At 35.1% G+C, this 25596-nt stretch overlaps 1 protein-coding gene across 4 annotated transcripts in view; it reads right to left on the bottom strand.

Moving 5' to 3' along the window:
• L3MBTL4 (L3MBTL histone methyl-lysine binding protein 4) overlaps positions 1–25596 on the bottom strand; it is a 382886-nt gene that overhangs the window by 89501 nt on the left and 267789 nt on the right. For all 4 annotated transcript variants that reach the window (XM_016120941.2, XM_016120940.2, XM_016120939.2 and 1 more), the window contains 2 exons: positions 21202–21375; positions 10578–10648 (listed from right to left, as the gene is read on the bottom strand). In XM_016120941.2, the coding sequence (XP_015976427.1) occupies positions 10578–10648; positions 21202–21375 (245 nt within the window). The remainder of the gene's footprint in view (positions 1–10577; positions 10649–21201; positions 21376–25596) is intronic.

Raw genomic sequence — 25596 nt, 5'->3', positions numbered from 1 at the left:
ATAAAAAGGATTTGGGTTGTAAAATTCATTGGTGGTAACACAGCTATTCTGTTATCTCCAAGGAGAAATTTCTGCCCAAGCAGAAAAGCATTCTTCTTAAGAAAAGAAAGACTGTCATCAAACAGAATAAGAATGTCAGAGACACTGAAATGGCTTTTGATTTCAGACTTCAATGCCAATCTATCCAACACAAAGCAAAATCACCAAAATTTCTACAGAAGAAGTTTGCTTTTATGTTTAAATGAGAACTCAGCACTTGTCAGAGAGAAAGCAAAAGTCATACAACATCTAGAGCACACCCATCACGGGGGCCCAGTTGGGCTGAGGTGCCCCATCCAGTGAGAAGATTAAATGTAAGGTGTTATTAATCCACCTGATGAACTCACAGAGAAATGTCTGAGTATTGATCATACCTTCATACATGTAGTGCTTTATTTTTAATGTCCTCTTTTCATACTAATGCTTTCTTTTGATCCACTTGACTACTACTTTGAGATGTAGACTAAATGGCTGAGGCCCATCAGGCAGCAAGTTTGTAGCTGGATGTAAAGTCAGTTCATCTCATGGTACCTTTCACCAAACCACACTACGAGTTAGCTCTGTGAGCCCGTCATGATGAAACAATGTTTTATAGGAAAAATCCTTTAAATTTGCAAAGAAAGTCTAAACTGTAACTCTGTCATTTATCAGCTCTGTGACCTTGGATAAGTCACCTATCCTGTGACTCAATCACCTCAACAGGAAAATGGTAAACACAATCCTTTGGAGGGAAAATGGGCCAAAAAACATAAATCTGCTTTGTAATATAGAAAGTGCTAGATGCATAAATCATTATAATTATTACTACCATAAAGAGCATAGTAAGAAAACAGGTATTATTTGATGCTGTTGCTAAGAATTTTTTTTTTAAACCCAGTGTCCTTTTCAAAGCTATAAAATAAAAACTAGGCAAAGAATGTGAATGAAAATCCATCACCATTGGGGGACAATTTTTTTTTGAATCTCATCTTTATAAAGGCAAAAAAAGAAAAAAAGTATCATCAGAGTAGCTATACCTAGAATAACTCAGGAATCTTTTTTTAAAAAAGTTTAGTTTCCTGTTTCCTTAAATACTTGTTATTTTATTATTTATTTTCATATGATTATTTTATAATCTAATTTTCTGAATATCAGAACCACTAAAATCTTGGCAGTCAAAAACTGCAGGAAAATGGCATCATCTAAAGTTATTCACAAAAAGAAAACAAATCAATGAAGAAAAGCATAAGAAAACAATGAATGAGGGAGAACCATATAGACAATAGAAGAAACTGTTGTATTTGCCATTAAATAAAGGCTATGACATAAATGATACTCAATGTAACCCCACAAGGCAACGGTAACTATGGCAACAAGAAGAGATGCAATGCATTCGGTGATTCAAACACCTAATTAATACACTAAAACATATTTCATGATTATTTTCAAAAGATACTGAAGTATTTTATGCCCCTTATTTAGGTAAAATTGCTCACTTTAATAGCTATTTCTTTAATTTATAAAGAGATGAAAATTTCTGTGTCTCCCAACTTATGTAATAGATTGGCATTATTTTTTTAGAAAACAAACCGAGTGTATGGGATCAGCAGCAACTCTCACTTTCTACTTCTCAGTAATTACTTTTAGGTCCGAAAAACTTTAGTTCAGAAATCTAACATGACAACCGTCCAATGATGTAGCTAAGAATCATTTTCATACATTCAAGATATCAAATCCTGATTCTCTGTTTAGACATAAGGAATTATTATTTAAACGTCTTCTCATTTTGCAATAATGGAATGTCAAAATAGCAGTGCTGTCTGGGTAGAGAAACCCAGGACAATCTTTAGCTAAGGGTCTTTTAAGAAAACAAATTCCAATTCCATTGACTCATTCCCTCGACTGCTCCAGCATTTAACCTTTCTGCTGTATCCTCTGAACAAGCCCTGAGCTCTTTTGCATTGACCATGTCCTTATGGGGTGTAAATCCTAAGTTTAGAAAACCTTTTCTGCTAAAACAGGCATGTCACCTCTAAGGAGATTACATATCAGGGGATTTGCCCCCAAATCCAAGTCCTGGGTACCTATCATCAAGGCAAAGCAGTATTTCACACCATTGGCCTTTTGGAGAGAAGCAGACTTTCTTTTTCTGATCCTGGACACATTTGAGATGTCAAGGTTCTCTACTGTAGTCTGAGATATTTCCCTTCAGTATTGAAATTAGAGACCTGGAAGACAGGCTTGACAATACACTGGTAGAAATGATGAACAAAGGACAGAAATGCTTACTTTGGGGGTGTCCACTCTACCCGCATACACCCATAGAATCTAAGACAGGAAATGTCCACATCCCTCACATCTGACACTAGGAAAAAGTTGGCGTAATCAGAATTCCCTCTCACCTTACCTGGGACGATGAGCCTAGAATCTAAGAATCTAGGAATCTCATTTTGGTCCTGGAGAAAGAATGCTACACAATGTTGGAACATAAAGCTGTAATTTTATTATAGAAAAATATCTGTTTCTATGCTTGTCTTTGGGTTGTCCACTCTAACATAATTCTTAACAGTAAGTAAACCAGTTGAGGATCCTCAGTTTGACAATTGATAGATCTGATCACTATGTCATAATAGTGTTTACAGGACTGACTATGCATGTGGGCTGGAGTTATTTGAATAGGCAAAGCTGTATTCTGATATAACCAGAAACGGTGGCACTGTGGAGAAGAGGATGTGTCAGAGGCAGATTCCAGTTCGAGAGGGTTATTTTTGGAATACTCTGAGGAAGCTTATAGCATAGTTGCCCACACTGCATCAGGCTTGCTGCTGTGGAATATAGTTTTCTGAGTTGTCAGTCCCTCAAGCCTTATAACTAAAAATAAGTATCTACTTATTAAAGCAGATTTATTTTTACTCAGACTGTTTTATTCTTACATGATTACTTTTCTCTACATTTGAATTTTCAAAATATTTTGTCAATAATGTTTAATTCTTAAAAATCCATAAACTATAACCTTGAGCCCAGTAGGAAAACTAGCTTTCTCATTTTCCTGTTCTTTGGAACTTGACAGGAAAAAATTCTACATGAAAAGAAAAGTGAAGGGAATTTTGGAAAGGTAATATAGAATATATTAAAAACCAAGCTTAGAAAAAAAGCTCAATATATCCTAGAAAGGAGGTAAGAGGAGTCCAGAGGCCTCCACTTACTTTCAAGAAGTTTTCTCTTGCTCAGAACCTTATTGGCTACACGACGGCTTCTAGCAGGCCTGTGAGTGTAGGTGTTTCAGAGTGTCTGGCGTGAAAACAAACGAATCATTCAAATCTCAGACCTACAAAATCTTTTATCTCAACACCCCTAATCTCAGCTAGTCTCTAACTTGGGATCCAGTTATATGTTGCATATTTTTCTAAAAGTAAAATAAAGCCAATAACTCTTTTTAATGAGAAACTTTTGTTACATTCTATTTTATCTCGAAAACTCCATCGATATTTTAATTCACACCTAAAGAAAATAGCAGCATGCTTGCATGAGGAACTATCAAGAATAGTATCTAGTGTTCATAAGAAAAAAGCTCATGCTCTTAGAATCATCTTTTAGTCCAATGCAAATAATTCCCTTCTTCCCAAGAACTCCAGCTTATCTCATCCCTATACTACCTGCATTATCACACCAAATATTGCTGAGTCATTACAAAGATGCTAAGTACTTACGATTAGCTTTTTAAAAATAAATTAATGCTTTCATTTTTAGGGCAGTTAAAACTTACAGAAAATTTGAGCAGGTAGGACTAAGTAAGGGTTCTCATATACTTCCTCTACTCCCCAAGTTTCCTTTATTACTAATATCTTGCATTAGTGTGGTATATTTCTTACAATTGATAAACCAATTATTATGAACTAAAGTCTATAGTTTACATTAGGAGTCAGCCTTTGCAGTATACAGTTCTAGGAGTTCTGACAAATGTAATAACAAGTGTAGGTGTCAAAGTCTTTGATTTCTTCTAGTGACCTTTTTCTTTCCTCCATTGTTTTTGGATTTACAAAAGAAAGACCCTAGAAACTCCTTATTAAATAGAGTCTATTTCTCTGCTGGAATATACTGTTATTGTATTGGAGCCCTACTGATGTGGAGGTCAAGGTATAAGTGGGTCAAGTGTTCTAGAATCTTATGATTAAAATCAGTTGTTGTTGTTGTTGCTGTTTTAATGGGCCTGAAACCCTGGGCTGTAACCTTTAGAAGAATTTCTTGGCCTTTTCCCCCCTCTTCCCTGATGTGACACAGGGCTAGAGGGAATTAATCGGAGTTGTCTAACTGTCTTTCCCTGGGTCACAGAAACCACTGGTAAAGTGCGGACCTGACTCTACGATGTATCTAAAAAGAGTGGCTGATTTTCAGATTGTTCAGCTTTGTTCTACTGTGAGGATGGGAGTGATGACTTATAAGCCCTTTACATGTCAGAGCTGAAACCAGCACTCTGCTTTTTAATTGTGATGATTCCCATGAAAAAACAAGGTAAGGAAGAAAGCAGCACAGAATCATTTCTTTCCTTAGTTCCAGTGAGAATCAGTCCTTAGGTCATGAACCTAGTCAAGGCCCTTAAAATTCAGTGCACACATAGGTCATAAGCAAGTAATTTTTCTAAATAATATAATATATAGTGTGACCTCTGATGATTTTCTATGTTTCTATCTATCCTTTACCATGACATGGAAAAATAAGAAACTTCATAATCAAAGAAAAATATTTAAGAGGATAACATTTTTTCTTTTATCAAACTGGCAGGACGAAAGAGGTAAAAAAGTTATTTGTAAGAGTAGAATGAAGGAGTTACTCTTGTATGTTGTTGTTAGGAGTACTGTAGTAAACAACTATAAACACTTGAATAGGTTGAAATTACACTCATAATTTATAATGTACACACTTTTCAATCCAACGATTTCACTTTCAGATATTAATACTATAGCACTATTCCCACAAAATGCCCTCATACAATTGTGTAAGTATTTACTGCGTCTTTATTTTAAACATAAAGGTTGAAAATAATAAAAATGTTAATGAGTGAGCATTTGATTAAACACATGATAGAGTCTCACCCAGTGAAATTCTTTGTGGCTGTTAAGCAAGAATAGGATGGAACAGCTTTAGTAGAACAACCCTTTACAAAGAATAACAGAATCACACCTAAAGGTGATTCAGATACTGGTATTATAAGACCCAGAATTAATACCTGTGACTAATGTGTTTAAGATGGCAAAATAGATAATTTTACTCAAGAACTAGAATCTATTTAAAAAATCATGTACATAGAAATGCGAGTATCGAAATATACCAAGAGCTAATTAAAAATTCATTGGATGGGTGTAATAGCAGCTTGGATACAGTTAAGATAGCACTAGTGATCTAGAATAAAGTTCAGGAGAAAAAAATCTAAACTGAAGCATGTAGTTCAAAAAAGAAGGAAAATGTAGGAAATAGTATATAAGACATATAAACAAGAAAAAAATGCATAGATGCAGTCTCAAAAGAGGAGACAGGAAAGAATGAAGCAAAAGCAATATTGGAAGAGATGATGGTCAAGAAAATTTTCAAAGTAAGGAACAACATACACCCACAGACTTAAGAAGCACTATGAATCCCCAAAAGACAAATACGAAAAGATCTACATTAGGCATTTCTGTTGTCTGAAAATCACAGACAACAGAAACACCTTATAAACAGCCAGAGAAAATAAGATAACTCTGAGACCCGTTCCTTCAAAGAAGACAGAAGAAAGTTACTGCTGACCACTCCGGGAAACCATGATGGGGGTCAGAAGATAATGAATGGGATATCATTTTTAAAGCCAGAAACGAAATTATCTGCCAATCCAGAGTTCCATAACAACCAAAAATATTCTTCAAGAGTTAAGGCAAAAAATAGCATTTCTGAACAAAGATACTACAAAAGAAATATAAAGAGGAAAAAATGATCCTACACAAAAATGTATATTATACTAGCTATAATATCTACTAAAAGAATATTAAAAATGCATAACCAACAAGCTAATATAGGGAAAATGATTAAGAAATTCTTGGTTAATATAAATAAAGCAAGAAATATAAAAGTGAACACAGAACTGTTGAGAAAGATAGAAAACAATTATTGAGATGATAGCTATAAACTCAACTTAACGGAAATAGCATTATATATAAATGTATTAAATACTCCAACTAAAGGCTACTATCATCAGACTGAATATCAAAGTAAATATCATGCCTGTTATAAGAGACATGCTGAAATATAAGGACATTAATGGCCACCTAAATTTATGTTGGGTAATCGGGGAAAGGAAGGCTTTTTAAATAAATGGTGCTAGATCAATTGAATATTCATATAAAAAGTGAATCTTGACACCTATGTTTTACCATATAAAAAATAATTTCCAAGCACATTGCATACCTAAATGCGAAAGCAACAATAAAGATTCTATAATAAAACATCAGAGTATCTTCATGAACATGCAATAAGCAAACTTTTTAGAAAACACTAAAAGTACTAACCAAAATAGAAAGGATCGATGAACTATATATTAAAATCTGAAATTTATATTCATCTCAAGGCACTATTAAGAGAGTAAAAAAGAAAATCAAGAGACTGGAGAAGATATCTGCTATACATCTATCCAAAAATGGACTCATTTATAGATATAAAGAACTCCTTTACATTAATAAGAAAAAGATAACCTAAATGACAAATGGTAAAGGTACTTCACAAAAGAGTTTATTTGCATAGCAATAATTTACTGTGTTCAAGCTCATTAGGCCTTAGGGAAATGAAAAATTAAAAGCATAAGTAAATACTACTGAAAACCCCAAAGAATGCCTAAAACTAAAGATATTGATAAAAATTACTGCCAGCAAGGATGCAGAGCACCTGCAATTCTGAAACCTTGCTGGGAGGAACTTATTGATACAATCGCTTTGTAAAAATATGACACTAGCTCCTGAAATAGAACTTATGTAAACCCAATTACTCAGAAAGTCCACTCTTAGGTATATATCCTACAGAAATGCATATGCATATCCACCAAATCACATACCGAAATGTTCCCAGTGGCACCACTGGTAAGAGGGCAAAACTGAAATCAACCAAAACTGAAAACGATGGATAAATTGTGGAATCACCATAAAACTGAATAATATGCAATAATGAGAATACGTAAACCATAATTTGATTTGAATGGATCTCACAAACATGATATTAAGAAAATAAGTCAGACATAAAAGGATATATACTGTATGATTTCCTTTATAAAATGTTCACAACTGGAACAAAGTACTTGATAGGAATAGAGATCAGAAGAGTGATTATCCTGGCAGAAGGAGGTAATTGGATCGCACGAAGTGAACTTCCAGTCAGTTTCTAGTTCTTGACACAAGAGGTGACTAAATGAGTGTGATCTCTTGTATATTGGCTACAATTTTTACTTAAAAAAGAAAGAAAGAAAGAAAATTATCTAGCAGGTGTATATGCACTGACTTAGAAAGGTACTCATGATATATCAGCAAGTGAAAAATAAAAGGGAATTATAGATCACCTTGATTCTATGTTGATAAAGAAAACAAAAAGGTGAATTATTAAACCTAAAATAAATCTATGAAGGTTTTATTAACAAAGTTGATCTCTTCCATTTTTTGCTTTATAAAATTTTTGCATTTTTAAGGAAGTATGTTACATATTTGAGTCCCAAAATAATCAGCAGCAAAAAAGAAACAGTTTTCTAGATGAACATTCTGCAACACCAAAGGTGTTCCCTGGGGAGATGCAACGTGGTAGCCATGACAGCAACATCTGTCTGTCTTACCAAGTGGCTGAGTTTTCGCTACTCTGGTTCTAGAGTTGTCAAAGGGGCAGAAGGGCAGATCACTGAGATGAGCAGGTCCTTTATATTTAATGGAAATGCACTTTCATTGCCTCACTGCATTGGTGCTCAAGGAAGCAGATTTTGTGCAGATCTCTGTGGAACACTCACTGAGAAAAGGTAAAGACCAAAAAGGCCACTGTGCAGATACCCAACTTAGTCCCAGAAAAGGAACATGTTATTCGCTAAACATGTCAACTCTATGTCCATACGTTACTTACTTAACAAAAGGCACAAAAGATAACCTGCAAACCTTAGATTAGTAGGACAAACTTCAACTTATTTCTGCCAATTTCACCACCAAACAGCCTTTTAGGTAATCATATTTTCCTCAATCATTTTATATCATTGTAAACTAATTAAATTTTCTGTCATCCAAGCTTACTTTTATACATTATTATGGGAGAGGAAAAAATATTGAATCTTTAAGAAATATACTTGAAAATAATGAGTAGCTTTTAAAAGATTTTTTAATTATATTTGTCAAGCATTTTACCATGAGTAAAATGGTTTAGGCAATAAAGATGTTTCCAAGTAAAAATTGAAAACATGCTCCAGATATGAAAAAGAGAAGCTGCCTGTGTTTTTGTATAATGTGTACAAAATCTCTAAAAATCAAAAGTACACTATTTTCCCTCATGGGAAAAATGAAGAACAAATTTTAGCCCATTTTCCTTAAAAAAACAAATTAACAAAAAACAAAACAAAACAAAAACGCTAATGAATCAACAAGATGTTTATTCAAATCTATGGCTAGACCAAAAAACAAAGGGAAAGCTTCAGAAATTATTCTCAGATTTATAGGCTTACCCAAAAGGAAAATAGTAAATAATCATTTAATATCACCGTAGTAACATATTCATTCTCATTATTTTATCTCTACCAAATTAAAAGCAGAGAAAATGAGCTAATTACAAAAAGAAGAATTAGTCCAATATAAGGAAGAACCACTCTGTGTGGCAAAAGGCTAGAATAGAAAACAGGTGCTAAATAAATCTTGTCGATTTGCATGGACTAGAATGGATCCCTGAAGGCATTTTCCCAACAAGAGAGTATCATGGACCCCTGGCAGCAAGCTGCGTGCTCCGCACCAGGCAGGGCGCTTCCCTGCACGCTCCTATGACATTTTTGCCCTGTACCTATGAACACGAACCTTTGCTGTGAAGAAATCAAAATATTTAAATTAAGTAGCACAGTAAATGCACAAATAAATAAACGCATATGGTTATAATCTTTTTATAAATGGTACAGAAAAGAACAAATGTGTACTAAACAAGATGAGATTTCATCTTCCACATTATGCAAATGCATGTTGCTAGTGATATTTTCTATTTTTATAAAGATGATCCTCATTACTACTTCTTTTACTATTTGAACTACAAAATTGTGTATCTGTTTTAACAGGAACATATTCATAATTACTCTCTGTAGATATTTTCAAAAGTGTCAAAATATGAATTAACACACTGACACTTTTTAGGGCTCCATATACCATTCCAAAACATGTTGTTTGCAGAATAAGGCTTAGTAAAGTGGATTAGAATATTTGTATGGGCAGTTTCTAAAATACATTATTTATTTTATTTTATTTTATGTAAAGTGATGTTCAGATCCAGTGATGTCACACAGAAATTCTCCTGGTTAGGAAGAAATGTATGTAGACATACAATAAAACCCAAATAACCAAACTGCCCTCCATTTTCTGAGGAAAAAGATTCCTCCTTCCTTTGTAGTTTAGTTCTTCCAACCCCAAGTTGAACTTAAGCCCTGCTTGAAATGAGGTTAACTTTGTTCATAGAAGTCATAACTCTTTTGTTCACTGACTGCCAAACTTAATCTTTTTCTCTTAAATAGAATTCTCGATTGTTTTGGAGATGAAGTGCAGTGCTACTAAATTGGACTAATTTGTTGCACTTTTGGCCACCTCTGTAGAAAACTCTCTAATTTTCTTTTTCTCTAGATGATAAACAGATCTCCCACCATGTTTTGGGAGATACAAACATATGTACCGACTATGGCTAAAGATATAAGGATACTAATTACAAATTATGTTTTCATTTGAGCAAATAATTGTTGCACTAAATAACACAACCAAGGGAAAATTTATTCCTTAGCTTGCTACAATATAACCTGGAAATTATAGATGAGATTTTGTCTAAATTGAGCCTTAACTGGAAAGAAACATAATGAAAACATGTAGTTCTTTTTCCTGTGCTCTAATAATTCCTCAGTTTTTAATAATTAAATTTTCCAATAATCTTCTTGCCCGTCTTACTATTGAGGTATATCTCCTGGTCTCCCAATTAAAAATGCAATGAGACACTTCTGGTTTCCCTCCTTGTCCTCTGCGGGTGGCAGACAGAGATTCTACCATTAAGATTTTACTTCCATAAGTTTAAATTTGTCCTATCATGAGTGAGGACCAAAGAGATTACAGAGTCTAGTTCTTCCACTTTAAAAATGAGAACATTAAGGCTTAGAGAAGTGAGGTGACAGAACTTATTATTTGTAGGGTTGGGACTAGAACACAAATCTCTTGACTTCTAGGCAGCTTATTTCTACCATTCCCTAGTGGAATGGTAAAACCAATGAAATAAACAAAATATTCTTCACAATAAAAAAGTATAGTCTGTGTTTTTGCTAGTGTTTTTGTTTTTACCTCTGAAGAGATTATCCAAGTCAATATCTTCTTTTCCTTTGATTTTCAAACACTTTGCCTGCTGTACAAGTCTGGGCAAAGAACAGAAATAAAATCTAGATTCATTATCCTGCAAGGTAGGAATAGATCATGACAGCAGCACACATTTAAATAGAAACCACCGGGTGAACAACAGTGAGTTAGCAGGTATTTTGCTGCACAGATACTTGTCAGAATTTTCCTTCAATTTAAGACTTTAAAATATACACTTTTGTTCAGAAACTCTAACTACAACCGAAAAGCCCCCATCCCTCATGCTGTTATACCATTCTAATATTTCTAAAACTCTCTGAAGAATAATTTCTTCAGATTCTGAGGAGGAGCTATTAGGGACAGTAGATGGGTAAATAATAATTCTACTGATAATTTTAGAGCTATTTAATCAGAAGATTGTATACATTGCACCGAAACAAGTGGGTAAAGTAATTTAGTTATATTGTTGAATGTCAAGGAATTAATTAACTTTTAAATGCTTCAGTATGCAGTAAGGACTAATTTTATAACTCGTTCATCATGGAACTTTATTAAAATGTGAGGCTCATAAGTTTGTAATGAATGTGGTAGTTTCTAAAATAAAACTTTCCTGTGTTACAAATTACCTAGTAATTGATTTTAGGTAGACAGAATTTTAGTTCAGTTACATGTAATATTTATTACTTTAATGAAAATTATAACACCTTGCCTTGTAAATATATTTTCTGCTTGCATGTGTAGAGAAGCTCTCTCATTTTGTCCTCATAGACAAGGCTTTGAGTTAGACATGCAAGTGCTGTTTCAATTTCTGATTTAAATGGAGAAACAGATTCAGTTACTAAAACCTTACAAGGAAACCTAAATGACCTGTTCATAATTTGAGGTAATTTTATCTATGTATTCTATAAACAAAAATACATTGCATGTACTAGCTAGCATTAAGACTGTGTTTTCATCAAGAAACTGAGAAAGAATTTCTACTGAAACACATCTTTGGACCTTAAAAAGAGGTCCTATATAGCTTCTGTGGAGCATACTGAGGCCAGGTAGTTAATCACCTGTGGTGCAATGCAAAGACCAATACACTCAGTGTAGGAAAACCTGGCTCCACATCCTAGCATCTGTGCCCTAGGTTTGTGACACAGAGAGCATATTTAAGCTCTAGAGGTCTCGGCTTCCCAATCTGCAAAATAGAGACAGTGCTTGCCTTATAGGATTTGTTCTGAATAATTAGTGAAACAATACGTTATTAAATATCTATAAACACTTAGACATCATGGACATACATCAAAATGTATGGAATTTTTTTTATTAATTATGCATGTATAATTTTTATTATATTCTATATGATCAGGTTATTTCCATTCTTTCAGGAAACAAAATGGAAAGCGGGCTTAAACTTAAGCAGTGAGCATCCATCCGGTGGAGAGAGTCAAGCAACGTGGAATGCTGGAGGCACATGTGCACTGTGCAGTCATTTTGCAAAACATAAGGTGGAGAAAATTATAGCTCTGTGTACACATTTTTGGAAAACCTTGGAAATTTCCCGCCAACTTTAAAAATTTTATGAAACTATGTTGATTTTCAAATGATCTTAAAGTATCCCTATGCAATATATGCTGGTGAGGATCTTGGTTCTGTCTTTCAAAATTAAAAAATAGAAGCCAGTAAGCCTTATGTAACTTTGATAGGGATTTCAAAAAGCAACTTAAGAACAGATCAAAGAAATTTATTGAGTGACTTTTAAAAAACAATGTCAGATGCAATTAATCACAGCTGTATTTTGGTATAGTTCTTGCTTTCAAAATTATTATATTACTAAGGAGATACACCAAACTCTGTAAACAGTTCAGATTCAGTTGAAGTTCCTGAATGAGGTAGGTACCTTTCAAGGACAACCAGACTCGATTTTATTTAACCTCATTTTATTCTCACAAAAACTCTGTAAAGTGGGTATAGGACCCTTGTTATAAATAAAGAAATTGAGGCTTAGTGATGTTAAACCACCTGCCCATCTCAGTCACATGAGGAGATGACAGCGGAGCCAGGACACAAACTCGAGCCTTTCAAACTCTAAACCCAGTTTCCTTCCACTCTACACATTGTCTTCATGTAATGAGGGTTTACTGAGCATTTACTGAAGCGATGTCACAAGCAGAACAAAAGAAAAGGAGAGATAATAATAATAATAATGCTCCTGGCAGCTGCAGGGAGGATATGGCTTGGCACTGGGCTAGTCAAGTTGCTCTGCAGAGGATATAGCCGGGTCTGGTCTTGAAAGAATGGGGATGTGGATGACTGATGGGTTTGTAAAGGTCTAGGGAATTGGGCTGGAACAGAATGGGCATAAACAAAATGGGAGGGAGAAGTGTTTTGGGGACAGGAATAAGCTAATCAACATTTGGCTGAAGCATTTGTGCTGTGGAAGAAAAGGAAGGGAAGGATCAAAAGTGAGCCTAAAAGTAAGAGCTGGAGCCAAGCTGTAGAGAGCCTTGCAAGCTGTTCTCAAGTGTTTGGACTTTATCTTGATGGCAGTAAAAAAGCCACTGAAGTGTTGCATCTTGAAAGAACCTATTGCATATAGTCAGCTGAAATGTTTGGAGATGATTAGGCTAGTAAGGTACCAGAGATTCATATTTGTACTTTAGCTAAAAATGTAATATCATTGAAATCTGCCAGTATTACTATTTTACCAATAATTTCTGAAGCCTGGTGCATACCTTTTATATAATTATCAGAGCTCCAGTTTCTCTAAATGATCTTAAAAAATTATTATTAATATTATTACTGTTGCTGTAGGAAGTGTCAAGCCACCTGTGTCTTGATCCATTCCATAGAGGAATGCACATGATTTAGAGGACTACTGCTCCTGTTGCAGAGACCTGCCACTGTCATCTGATAATCTCTGCTGCCCATTGGTTTTCCTCTTGCCTTTTCCTTAGGATTTTGCTGTTTCAGTGAAATAAAGACCTGCATGTTCTCTGACCCTCTTTCTATGCTTCTACTACTTTTAACAACGCAAATTAGTGGCTGACATTTCTGTGTTCAGTAAATGCTAGGCCCTGAACTAGATGCCTAACAGGAAGAAGGTAATGTGAATCTTATGTTTATGTGTTGAAAAAGAGATTGTTAAGTAGCTTGCCCAAAGCACACAGTAAGCAGAAGAGTCAAAGTAGAAGAGCCAGAATTTGAATTTAACTCAGGTCAGTTTAAATGTAGCTAGACATCTTCTAGGACAGGAGTTAGAAAAGCATAGCTTACAAGTCAATTCTTGACCATTGCCTGTTTTTGTAAATAAAGTCTTATTAGAACACAATCATGCTCATTCATTTACTTACTGTCCACAATTGTTTTCACAGTAGTGGTCAAGATGAATAATTGTAGCAGAGATCTTATAATGGATGGCAGGACCTAACGTACTTACTTATGGCCCTTTATAGAACAAGTTTGCTGACCCCTGTACTAGAAGTAAAGGAAAAGATCCCTAAGGCCAAAAATAAACATACCACATGTGAGTGTTTTACAGTGCTATCTTTTCCTAAAATTACTTTAATAAGGGTATTTAGTTATAATTTATAACAGGACTTGAAAGGCAAATATTGGGCTCTTACTGTCCTTTATTTTTAGACAAATTGTCCAAGTCCGATCAACATTTCTTTGAGCTTTTCCTACATACATGTATTGTTACATTCAGCCTCTTAAGACAGCGTCTGCCACCAAGAGACTGATAATCTAAGAGAAGATACAGCTGTGTGCACCACCAACTTTCATACAAAGTAGATTAAGAAGATGACTACAATACAGAAATGAAGAAATTGCTATAGGGTCACAAAGTGGGAGGGGACTTTCTGCTTAAAGGTTGGAGAGATTAGAAAAAGCCTTCAGGAAGAGATGAGTTTGAACTAAACCTCAAAACAAATTTTATTCAGGGAAGTGTAGAGAGGGACGTAGCATAGACATGTAGAGAGTAGGGGGTGAGAAGAATTAGTAATGGGGCTTGATGTGTGATGAGATGAGATGAGATGTGCAAGCTGAGGTCAAATTATGAGGAATGCAAGAGCTTCCTCCGGACATATGTATGTATGCTTGTGTGTACGTATGTGAGCATACGAGAACTGATTTATAGTAAAGCAAAATGAATCAAGGACACATAAGACTATTAAAGAAGGATTGACACTTGCTGCAGCAATGTTTAGTTTGTAAATAAAAATTAAACTTTAAAAAATAATACATTATAAAATATTGAAAATTAAAATACATATGAAAATGTTGATTGCAGCATTTTTATAAGAAATAATCTGAATACCTGTCAATAAGAAAATGAGTGGAATAAGTTATGTCCACACTATGGAATATGATAGTTACTAAAAATAATGCAATGAATCCATTTGTGTTGATATGGCAAATTATCTGACATATATTAAAACAAAATATCTATATATACATATATGTGTGTGTGTGCGCGCACACACACAAACACACATATATATTAGCTAATACCTTTTATCATCAGACTTTTCTGAGCCAGGACACAATGATTCACATGGCTGTCCATATGAGATAAAGCAAATTTCTTTTTTCTTTGTGGGTAGAATTAGTTGTCGATGTCTTTATAACATTTCCATATAAAAACAAAAGTCCAAGAGCAGATTATTTTCCTCTTGGTCATAAATTCTGATTTCTTTACAGATGCCTTGTTCAGTCCACCATTATAAAATTGGGAGAAAATATGTATTTTATTAAAGCCTCAGCTTTTAATGTCAGGGTCCTTTAAAGATTCACTCTCATGTTAACCTTTCAGGAATGTAGCGTCTTTCCCCATATTTGACTTGGTTATATCGTGATCTATCCAGAGCGATACAAGCTAAACTTTAGAGAAACTAACAAAAAATCAATAAGTTTTTTTTTTAAAGGGTGCATATATACTGTATATCTGTATATATACATAAACACAGAAAAAATGCAGAGACAACGGCAGTCTAGTTCCATGGGTGATCTCAAGACACAGCATCAAAGCTGAAGAGTTGGGAGTCAGAAATTATTTTTTAAAAATTTCCATATTACCTGAATTATTGAAGTGGGAATTTTGCCATATTTTATAAACCTATAACTTATGCTTTTTGATTGACCTGGGTATTATTAATGGTTTTAATTTTTTTCTTTATACTGATCTATATTTGGTAATTTTCCTATAATACACAAGCATTGCTTTAATTATGGGGGGGAAATATGTTAAATGTCCCAACTTTACTATTTACAATGAATGGGAAATATTTTTAAGCCAGTTTAATTTGAGAATGTACATAAGAAAAAAGTGCCCGCTGGTGCTTGGGCAACAGCATTGTTTTTCTGACGTGCAGGAGCGCCAGTGCTTCCTCTATGCAAGGAACCATGAGCATTCTGGCACAGGCTGTTCTTCAGCATTTAATTACTGAGCGCCTGGGCTGAGGCAGGATTCCAGAAGTCCACAGATTCACAAAAAATTATAAAATGCCTTATGAGAATCAGCTCAGAAAAGTATTTTTAAAGATCTCTTTGAGGCATACGTTGGCTATTTTATAACATTTCAACAAAACTTTAACTTTGTTTAGGAAACACAAGATAATCATGAGGGAACCGAAGGAACCAAGGCAAGTGGACTGCAATGAGGTTTGCGTCCTTTCATTTCATCACAGTTTCTGTCTTTACCCCTTAACTGATCTTGACACGACTGATTTCATTTTCAAATTGCAAAATACTCAACAGAACACTTTTTTCCTTAGTGTCTTGGATCTGCTTATGGTCTCTGGGACGTTAAGATAGGTAATTGCTGAAAATATTTTGAGTGTTATCCTTTCCCCTTTTTACTTTGTTCATAGCATTTAGCACAATATGTGATTTTCTCAATTAATTTATAGTTTATTTTTGTTTTATTCCTCTATCTCCTCTATCTGAAAATATGCTCCCTGTAGGGCTGGGATTGTTTTGTCCAGATATCCAGCACCTAACTCACCACTTGACAATATTAGAAGCTCCATACATATTTGCTGAATAAATCAACGTTATGAAATGAGTGAATCAACAAGCCTACCACGAAGTCTGCAGTGACTGGAACTGTCCTGCTTAAATACAAATCCTTGTCCTGACGCTTGATAACCTGGGGTGATTTTCTCATCACAAAGTGAAAACTTAATAAGAATAAAGATTTTTGTCTATCTTGTTCACTGCTCTATAACTACGGTTTGGAATAATACCTTTCTAAGTAGCTGTTCAATGGACAAATGTCGAATGAATATGTCCAATTAGGACCTGGCTATGGTCAGGATCCTGAATTTAGCAAGATGTGTCATTAGGGTATTTGCATGTCATAAACCAATCTGTTCTGACTAAATCTTAATTCTGGGGTTGGAGGGGGTATGGAATAATGAGGAGAGCAATGACCTGGAAGTCAGAGAGCTTGGTGTTACAACTAATGACAGTGTCAATAAGGGAAATGAATTCTTTGGCTTTGATATCCTTATTTCTATGTTGAAGAAGCTGGATTAAATAATTTTTGAGTCCTTTCCCATTGTTAAGCTCCGGGATTGTCATCCTGGCTAGAGGTTTCTCAGGGACCAACAGGAAGTGGCGTGGGAAGGAGCTGGTATAAATGGCCTGAGGGTTTCCTATTCGGCTACAATCCTCTACAGACCCAGAAGGAACCTGAATGTCTTGGTGCTTAGATCATGCTCAGTTGATTAAGAGGTCTAATGTAGTTCCCGATGCTAAGTAAAGATGTGTGGTATATATACACAACTAGAAGTGGCCCAACTGTAAGACTTTAAAATAAATAAGTTTTATAAAAATGGAAAAAAAATATAGAACTATTATTTTAATAGTTTCCACTATGTGTCAGGTCAGCCACATAGCTATGTCTATATGTATCTTATAATTATAAATCTACAGCTATATATCTATATTCAAAATCTAAGCCTCACATTTCATCTTTAGTTTACAAGTGAAGAAACTGAGATTCTAAAAAAAATGTATATCTCTGAATCAATCAACTTAGATTTGCTAAGACTTATAATGTAAACGATAATGAGGAAAAAGCAAAAGGATAATGAAAACTGGTTCTTACCCTTTAGCGACATCCAATCTTTGTGAGAAAATAAGGCACACACACGAATCAAGTATTAAAAAGGACATGCAGACACACATACACAAGCTACAGAGGTGCAGTATAAGCACAGAGGAGTGCTCAGAACAAGGAATGGGACTAGCTCTTATTTGATCTGAATCCCAGGGCCTAGCACAGTCCTTTGCACCTAGTGGTTGCTCAAAATCTCTTTAATCTGTTGACTGCCTACTAAGTGTCAGGCGTTATACCAGGGATTAGAAGTTCAGAGACATGTAAAACATAATTCCTAACCTCAAGAAGCTCCTATAGGTTAGAAATGCTATAGAAGACTTCAAGACAGAGATGAGCCTTGGAGGAGAGAGAAGATTCAGGCAGGAATATATGAAGTAAGAAGAATGGGAACAAAGGAACTAGCACAGGAATGAAAACAATATTGCAGCTGATTATAGGAAGTGAATAGGATACTGGGTAGATTTTCTCTCTCAAAGCAGAGAATTTACGTGGGAAGGAGAGAAAAGGCTGATGGATTAAAGAAAACCTAGTTAATAACTTGGAAGGTTAATATGTGAAATAACCAAGTAGCACTATTTTAATTTTGAGAATGAACCTCATAGAAGGTATTTATGTTACAGCTAACTTGAGTAGTGGAAATGAACGAGTTGGTTCATGGCAATGCAATTTATTATGAGGATCATTACGAAATGATTCCACCACATACCATTCTCTCTAATTAACATAATTTTCCTCAGTCATTTTTATCGTCATATGGGCCTTAGGGAAGTGCATAAAATTTATAATATGGCAGGCTTTAGAAAAAATAAAGTAAGCTTTATTAGACATTTTCTTAGATTTTCTTAATAGTAATGATTGAATATGACAGGTATTTTAACTAATGGTGGTTTTACCAATCGTGTGAATTACAATATATTAAATACTGCTTTAGGGAGGCAAAAGAAGTTATTAAAGAGTACTTAGGTGGGTTGAAAATGACAGAAAAATATGTCCTACTCAGGCCTAGGGAAATCAGCTAATAGGTAACATGGGGAGGTGGGGGGAGTTGCATTTCAAAGTAATTTTCTTTATGATAAAACTGTTTTAATGAATATAATTTTATTTCTGTGTTGCAGAATGAAGCCTTGAGTATATTATAGTGAAATTTGTTCAAGGTGGTAGATTTTGTATTATATACAGTATAAATAAAAATAAATAGTCTAGGGGAAATATAGTTAAGATTCTTCTTCTGTAGTTCTATTTTCACAAAATAAGAAATAAATACATCACAAAATGACCCTGAGAATCCTAAACAGAAGTAGAAAGCAGTCTAAATATAAACCCAGCCAGGTATTTTCAGTTTTAAACTGTCATTCTTTTGCTAGCCTAATGTTAGTTGAAACATGTATAGGATTTGGAGTCAGGCAGTTCTGGATTCAAATTCCAACTTTTCTACTGATTATCTCTGTGATCTTTGCCTAACCTCTCTGAAGCTTTAGGTTTCTGTATTACAAAATCAGAATTAGAATACCTACCATACATAGGATGGTTGTAATGATGAAAGAAAATTAACAAGATGGTATATTTAAATTTTTAGCACAATGCTTGCAGCTCAAAGTGTGTGATATTAATATTAATTATTATGGTTGATATTTTTGGGTTACTATTAGTTTACTAGAGTAGGAATATGCTGAATTTAATACAAAAACTACATTTCGGTGCCAGATCAGCTACTAGTAAGGATCTCTGCTTCCTCATCTATAACTGACAATACTATGAGGACAATGTCTACTTTGCCCAAATCACAAGATTATGAGAAGCTCCCAAGGTACTGTATGTGCAAACTATAAACTGTTAAACAAATTAAAAGTTTTTTTTACCCCCTAGAGTACATATCCAAATGAAAGACACTCAAGTATAAGGTCATTTGCTTCCATTTCATGTACTATGAATAAAATACTACTCTATTAACAAAAAGGAAAAGGAATACACACTTACATACATAACATATTTTTCAGTAATGATGACCTATTGTGAATTTGACTCTTTAAAGTTGTATTTAACATGTACTCTTACTGCCATGAAGGTGAATTTTGTAAACATATAGTAGTATATAAGCCACTTATATTTAAACGTGACCCTACTAAGGAAATGTGAATACAAGTAGACTACTTCCACTACTAAATCATGGAGGCTAAATGGTTATTAACAACTCTCTAAAGATTAATATGAGAATAAATGTACTTTTTAAGAATAAACACAAAACTGGCAAGTCGTTAAGAAAAAGACAAAATTCAGTGAATTGTTGGACAGCATCTAATTGATTTTGGAAGAAAGTCAAGAGTTAATTTTATATTTTGCACTTGAATTGCAATAAGTCTGGAGAGTGTAAGGTGACAAGTGTTGCTTGTATAAGAAATTACAGAAGTCCTGTCCAGACTCAGCGACTTGAGGATGGATGTCTAAAACATTTACAAGAGAGACTGACTGAGTTTTTATCTGGAAAAAAGAAAGCGGTATAGAATATAAAGAATAAGGGCAAATAGATGTACTGAAATAATGAACATTATTCCTTGGAAATAGTTTAAAAAGAAGAAAAAAAATGCTCCCTCAACTAGGAAATGGAAAGGACTTCAAGCTCCCAACTACTTAGAGCTGTAAACAGTGTGGGTGTGAAGAGCAGAAAAGGACAATGAGACCCTGTGAAGTTTCAACAAGAGGGGCGGGTGTATAACAAATAATAAAAATGCAAGATACAGCTACAGAAACAGAGAGGCATGGGTATCCATAGGAAACAGACCAGGCAACAGAGGAGAGCTAATCTGCAGTCATGTGCATAGCGATCAAAATCAAAATAAGCTATATAACAAAAATGGAATGTCACTCAAAAGCTCTATAACAACATTTTCATGAAAAAGAACAAAAACCACAGTCTAGGATGTAACATTCATGTGAAAAAATGTATCCTAGAAACCAAACCCTCCCAATGAACAGCTCTCCCCTTGGGTGTAAAGGTCCCTTGTTGGGACCGAAAGTGAAAATGGGCAGAAAGGTGTTCCAGTGTAAACTCTGCTCCCACAGAGAGGGATGCACATCTTCCTTTTACACCTGTCGAATGCAAAGAGCATGGATCTGAGACTTTAGGAGAAGCAGCAGCCTCTCAAGTGGCAGCTTCTATTAGAGCTGGCACAGGGAGGGCCTCGTGTCCTTCAAGGGCTTAAATGTGAGCACCTTCCATCTGCAAAGGGGTCTGAAAAACAGCTACTTCTTGCTTCTCCATCTCTTGGTTCCATCTCTGTCTGATTTCCAATTTATTTAGTGTTAGATTTTTCTGTATTTATAATTCAGAGCATGGAGAATGGAGCTCTTCTATAGAAAATATGTTATTTGTTTTACCATTTGGGTTAAAAATATCAAATAAGGTTGCATTTGTATCTCTTTAGAAAATGCTATTAACGAATTTGTTCTTTTACTATTCGACATGGTTTACTTTCTAGTTCACATTTTTTAAAAATTTCTTACCTGGACTGACTGTTCACCTTTTCATGTTTTCCACTGAAGTTTAAACTACAGAGGTTTTCCAATTTTGAATGTGAAGAGTCTAACTCCAAATTTGCCTGTGTTTGTTCTCTCAGACGATCCTGGAGTGTCGCCTCCTTTTTCAAGTTCATGTCCGAATATGGGCAGCCAAAAGCACTGATTTGTAATAAAATGAGAGCAGTTGTCAGTTTATAGTGATAAGTCAGTGATCCCCTGTCACTGGAAGAGGTCTACATCGAAAATTTAAAAACTGAATGAGACATTCTTTCCCCAAACACATTCAAATAAATTTCTTTTAAGATTGGCCTTTGAGAAAAATCTCAGGTTCTACAGAGTATTATAGGTAACAGAGTAGTATAGGTAACAAGTTATCAGAACACATGGTTTTTACAATTTTGGAAACTTAAAAATCTAAAAATAACATAAAGATGTGCTTCCAGTGAAGCAATTTAATGTTATATAAACACTTGACTCAAAGTTCCTTCCAATATTTATGCCCTGATTTGACTATATCACAAAATATTATGGGTAACTAAAATATTTACTAGTATCAGAGAATATTATGCATTTATTTCTTAATAATCATAGAGCCAGAAGTACTGTATCTGGATTCTGCTTAATCCTCCTGAAACTTCCTAGGAAGTTTTGGGTTTGAATGTGAAGGGACACTTGTAGGTGAAAAAGAACAGGCTACAGTCAAAGCTGAATCCTGGATCCTGGGTGCGGCTGGAGTCTATCAACAGCCTTGAACAGGAGGATCAGCCAGGACAAACGATCTGGTTCTTCCTACCGGCTGGCAGATTGTCCCTGGTAGAGTTCTATGCCCACGTCCTTATCACCAAAGAGTCCCAAATCTCTGTTATTGTTAGGAATAGGGCAGCCACTGTCAGTGAAAGCACAGATGCAACAGGCGGTCACCTGCACATGGCCTTGGGTAAGATACTTCATGCTGGAACTTCAGTTTCTCGCCAGTGAAATGAGAAATCGGATCCAACTCATGACAGTTGTGGTGACCATAAATCTCTCACATACTCACACACCATTAAATGACAGCTATTATCATTATTGCAACACTATCATCATCTACATTTAGGGGAGCATGTAATCATTAATATCTTGGCAGTTGCTTCTTTTTTAGGAATTCACTTCCTATTTGCTGTAATTCATTGATATATGGTATATAATAAATTCTTTCTGAATATGCGAACACTTTCATTTGTCATTTTAAGGTCATGATAAAATCAGGGACCAAAGCAGTTTTTCCTCTGTTTTAAAGTAGACTGAGTTTTCTAGGGAGGGCTTAGAAACAATTTACCTTCAGAGGGATTTCAGTACCAACCTATATCTAGACCTTGGGATGGGATGATTATAATGACACCAGTCTACCTCAACATGCTTGGATAAATCTGTACTGACATCATGGTGGATCAGTGATGATCCATTTGCTAGAGACAGAAGTGCCCCACTTATGCATTTTTTTTGTAGTTTGTAATAATTGGTATTGACTTATTAGTTTATTCATTAATTCAGTTGATTCAACAACCTATTAACTGAGCATATACTATATGCTAGGCACATAGAGTATATAAACTCAGTGAAGTTAAGAGATATATATCAATAATATACCAATAAATTTATAATAAGAACAAAAAAGCTATCCCCATTGAGTGTATATTATAGGTCCATTATAATTCAAGATGTTTACATATATTATTTCTAATATTTATTACTAAATACCCAAAGATGGTATTAATGTATTTGTTTTATGGGTGAGAAAATAGGATCACACAGGATAAACAACTTTCCCAAAGTTTCTGGGCACTTCCTTGAGAAGCCCCCAAATAGATCACTTAATTATCAGTACCAGTCAGGTGTGCAGAAATGGGACAAGGTTTTTTAACATCATCATCACAAAAACAAAAAAAACAACAACAACAAAAAAGAAAGATGAAGGTAACTGTGGCATAATTCTTGTAAAAAGGGGTAGCCAAGGCAGGTATGTATAGGGTAAGGCTGTATTGGTTTGCCAGGGTTCATGGCTAGGGGGACATACGTAAGCATATGCTAGTGCTATGTGAGGAGTGAAGATGTAATAAAGTACTGCTTCTAATAACAACAGAGCACTTGAAATTTGTTTAAGCTGCAGCATACAAGATTTCATGGAGATTTTAGAAATAACTTTCTTCAGATAAAAGTTGAAGATATTAGGCTAACCTAAGGGAAATTGAGAAATATTTATTTCAAGCACAGCTAAGCTTTCATTAAGATATTATTACTCAGAAGCTTTGCTTTTCATGTAATATATAATATCAATTTGAAATTTTTAAATGATCATTACCGTGAATTTTCTTAATTTCATATCATCACCCCCACATGACTCATACTGCATGGCACAGGCTGACCCATATAAAATTGTAGTTTTAAAAAGTCAGAGACAGTCAGATATTGGGAATTTCATAAGGTTCAACTGAATAATTTATAGAAAATGTCAGTCCCAAGCTCATCAACAGCAACAAAGCAGATGAATAGAAGGTAAATGCTAAATAAGCGAAGAGCTGCTAGACGGATGCAGACTCATTTTTAAAAGAGAATTTTTGACAGCTCTAAAACAGAGATCCTTGTAGTCCTTTTACTTCATGAATAGAAACAAAAATTACTGCAATTAAAAATATGAGTTTTATTTTTCAGAATATTTAAGTGTAATTTTAACATCTGAGGAGTAATGGAAAAGTAAAAGTAAACTCTTGGTATTTTTTTTAACTTAAAAATCTGCACTGTATTAATGTATTGGCTAGGTGGAGAGCCAGAGAAGAGAAAGAACAAATAGGAAAAAGGATCCTAATTCCAATCCTAATCCAAGAGCAATTAGGGTCATTTTATAAACTATATAAATGTCTAACTAATGTACTGTATACTTGAAATTAATAAATTAAAAAAAATCTGCCCTATACAACTTTGAAGAGCAGCATTCTGCCTTTTGCTCCACCTTCAGGTTGTAATGGGGAGGGGGTTGGAGGCAGCAGCGTGAACAGCTGATGCTGCGTCACCGCTTTTTGTGTCAGGCCCAGGAGGGTCCTTGTCTTCTGAATTCTCCATCTTTCCTTCTACAGCGGGGGTTGCTGATTTCACAGGTTGGTGAAGTTTCTCCATATTCCCAGGACCAATCCTGACCTGAGGCTGGAGGTAAGTGTCACTAAACCTACTCGTTCATTCTATCCAAAGGTCCAAATCTGAAGCAACACCTAGTTCTGACGGCTACTCTCAGGCCTTGTGTATGAGACCTAGGCAGCCTCATGGCTCCTGATATTCTAGCTTGGCATCTGCCTTGGTCCTTGCTCCTAAATGCCTTGTCTGCTTCCATGACTAGAATTCAGAAGCCCTCTGTTTCTACTTTCTTTCTTGCTGGCTCTTTCCCATGACAAGACCTCTGCCTCCTAATCGCAACCTAGGAAGTAAGGGTCTATTTCCCATATACCACCTGGCCAATCTCCCATGTGCTTCTCACTCTGAAAAATTATTACTGTGCTTTGCCCATTAATTGGGATTCCTTCCTTCTTTTTGGATTCTTCTCATCTGGCCCCAATTCCATGGATCTTGATGATGACAACTGATTGCAAAACCTCTTGGACCTCAGGTTTTCTCATCCAACTATAGTAACATCTTGTATCAATACATGTTCATTTTCTCATATCCACTCAAGCAGTAAATTTGGTTTTGGCTTCTCTCTGGCCATCCTATTCTGCTGGAAATAACAGGCCATGCTCTGTCAAATCCTGGGAGAAAGACAGTTTGGACCACGAGGTTGTAACTAAGTTGTCACAACTTACCTAATAGTAGCTCCCCAACCAGTTTCTAGCTACACCATCCAGGTGGCCAGAAGGGGCCTGGGGCACCAGAGTGTCAGACCAGTCCTAATTTTGAGCAGCCCCCTCAGGCTCTAAATCTCCTCTCATTCACAAGTACTGACTGTCATTTTCTCTCTGCGACATATTAAAAAGTTAGAAAGCATTAAAGTTTAAGCAAAATGATGAAGATGTAGCCCCTTGAGTGCTATACTTCCACACACACATACAGTGAAAGAGAGAGAAGAAAAAAAAAAACAGAGATCAGCAGTATTTCAAGAAGAGTGTCAGTCTGTTGACAACCTTTCTCTTCATCCTGAGAAGTGAAGTCGCCTGAAATAGGCAAGTAGCTCCCAGGAGGAGTCCTGATCTAGGAATATGCCCTCATATAGACCAGGAATTAGGAATATAGTTAGACTCTAAAGAGTTCTTCTCTGATACAACTAATCCACCCTTCTATGAGGTTGATTGTATATTTTTCTCTCAATTGTTTTACTCGCCAATTATGTTCTTTTTCTTCTAAGACCTAGACAAG

The sequence above is a fragment of the Rousettus aegyptiacus genome, unplaced genomic scaffold, assembly GCF_014176215.1.
Source record: "Rousettus aegyptiacus isolate mRouAeg1 unplaced genomic scaffold, mRouAeg1.p scaffold_m13_p_12, whole genome shotgun sequence".
Taxonomy (NCBI): Eukaryota; Metazoa; Chordata; class Mammalia; order Chiroptera; family Pteropodidae; genus Rousettus; species Rousettus aegyptiacus.
The sequence above is the reverse complement of the archived record's forward strand: the minus strand, read 5'-3'. Positions and strand labels throughout refer to the sequence as shown.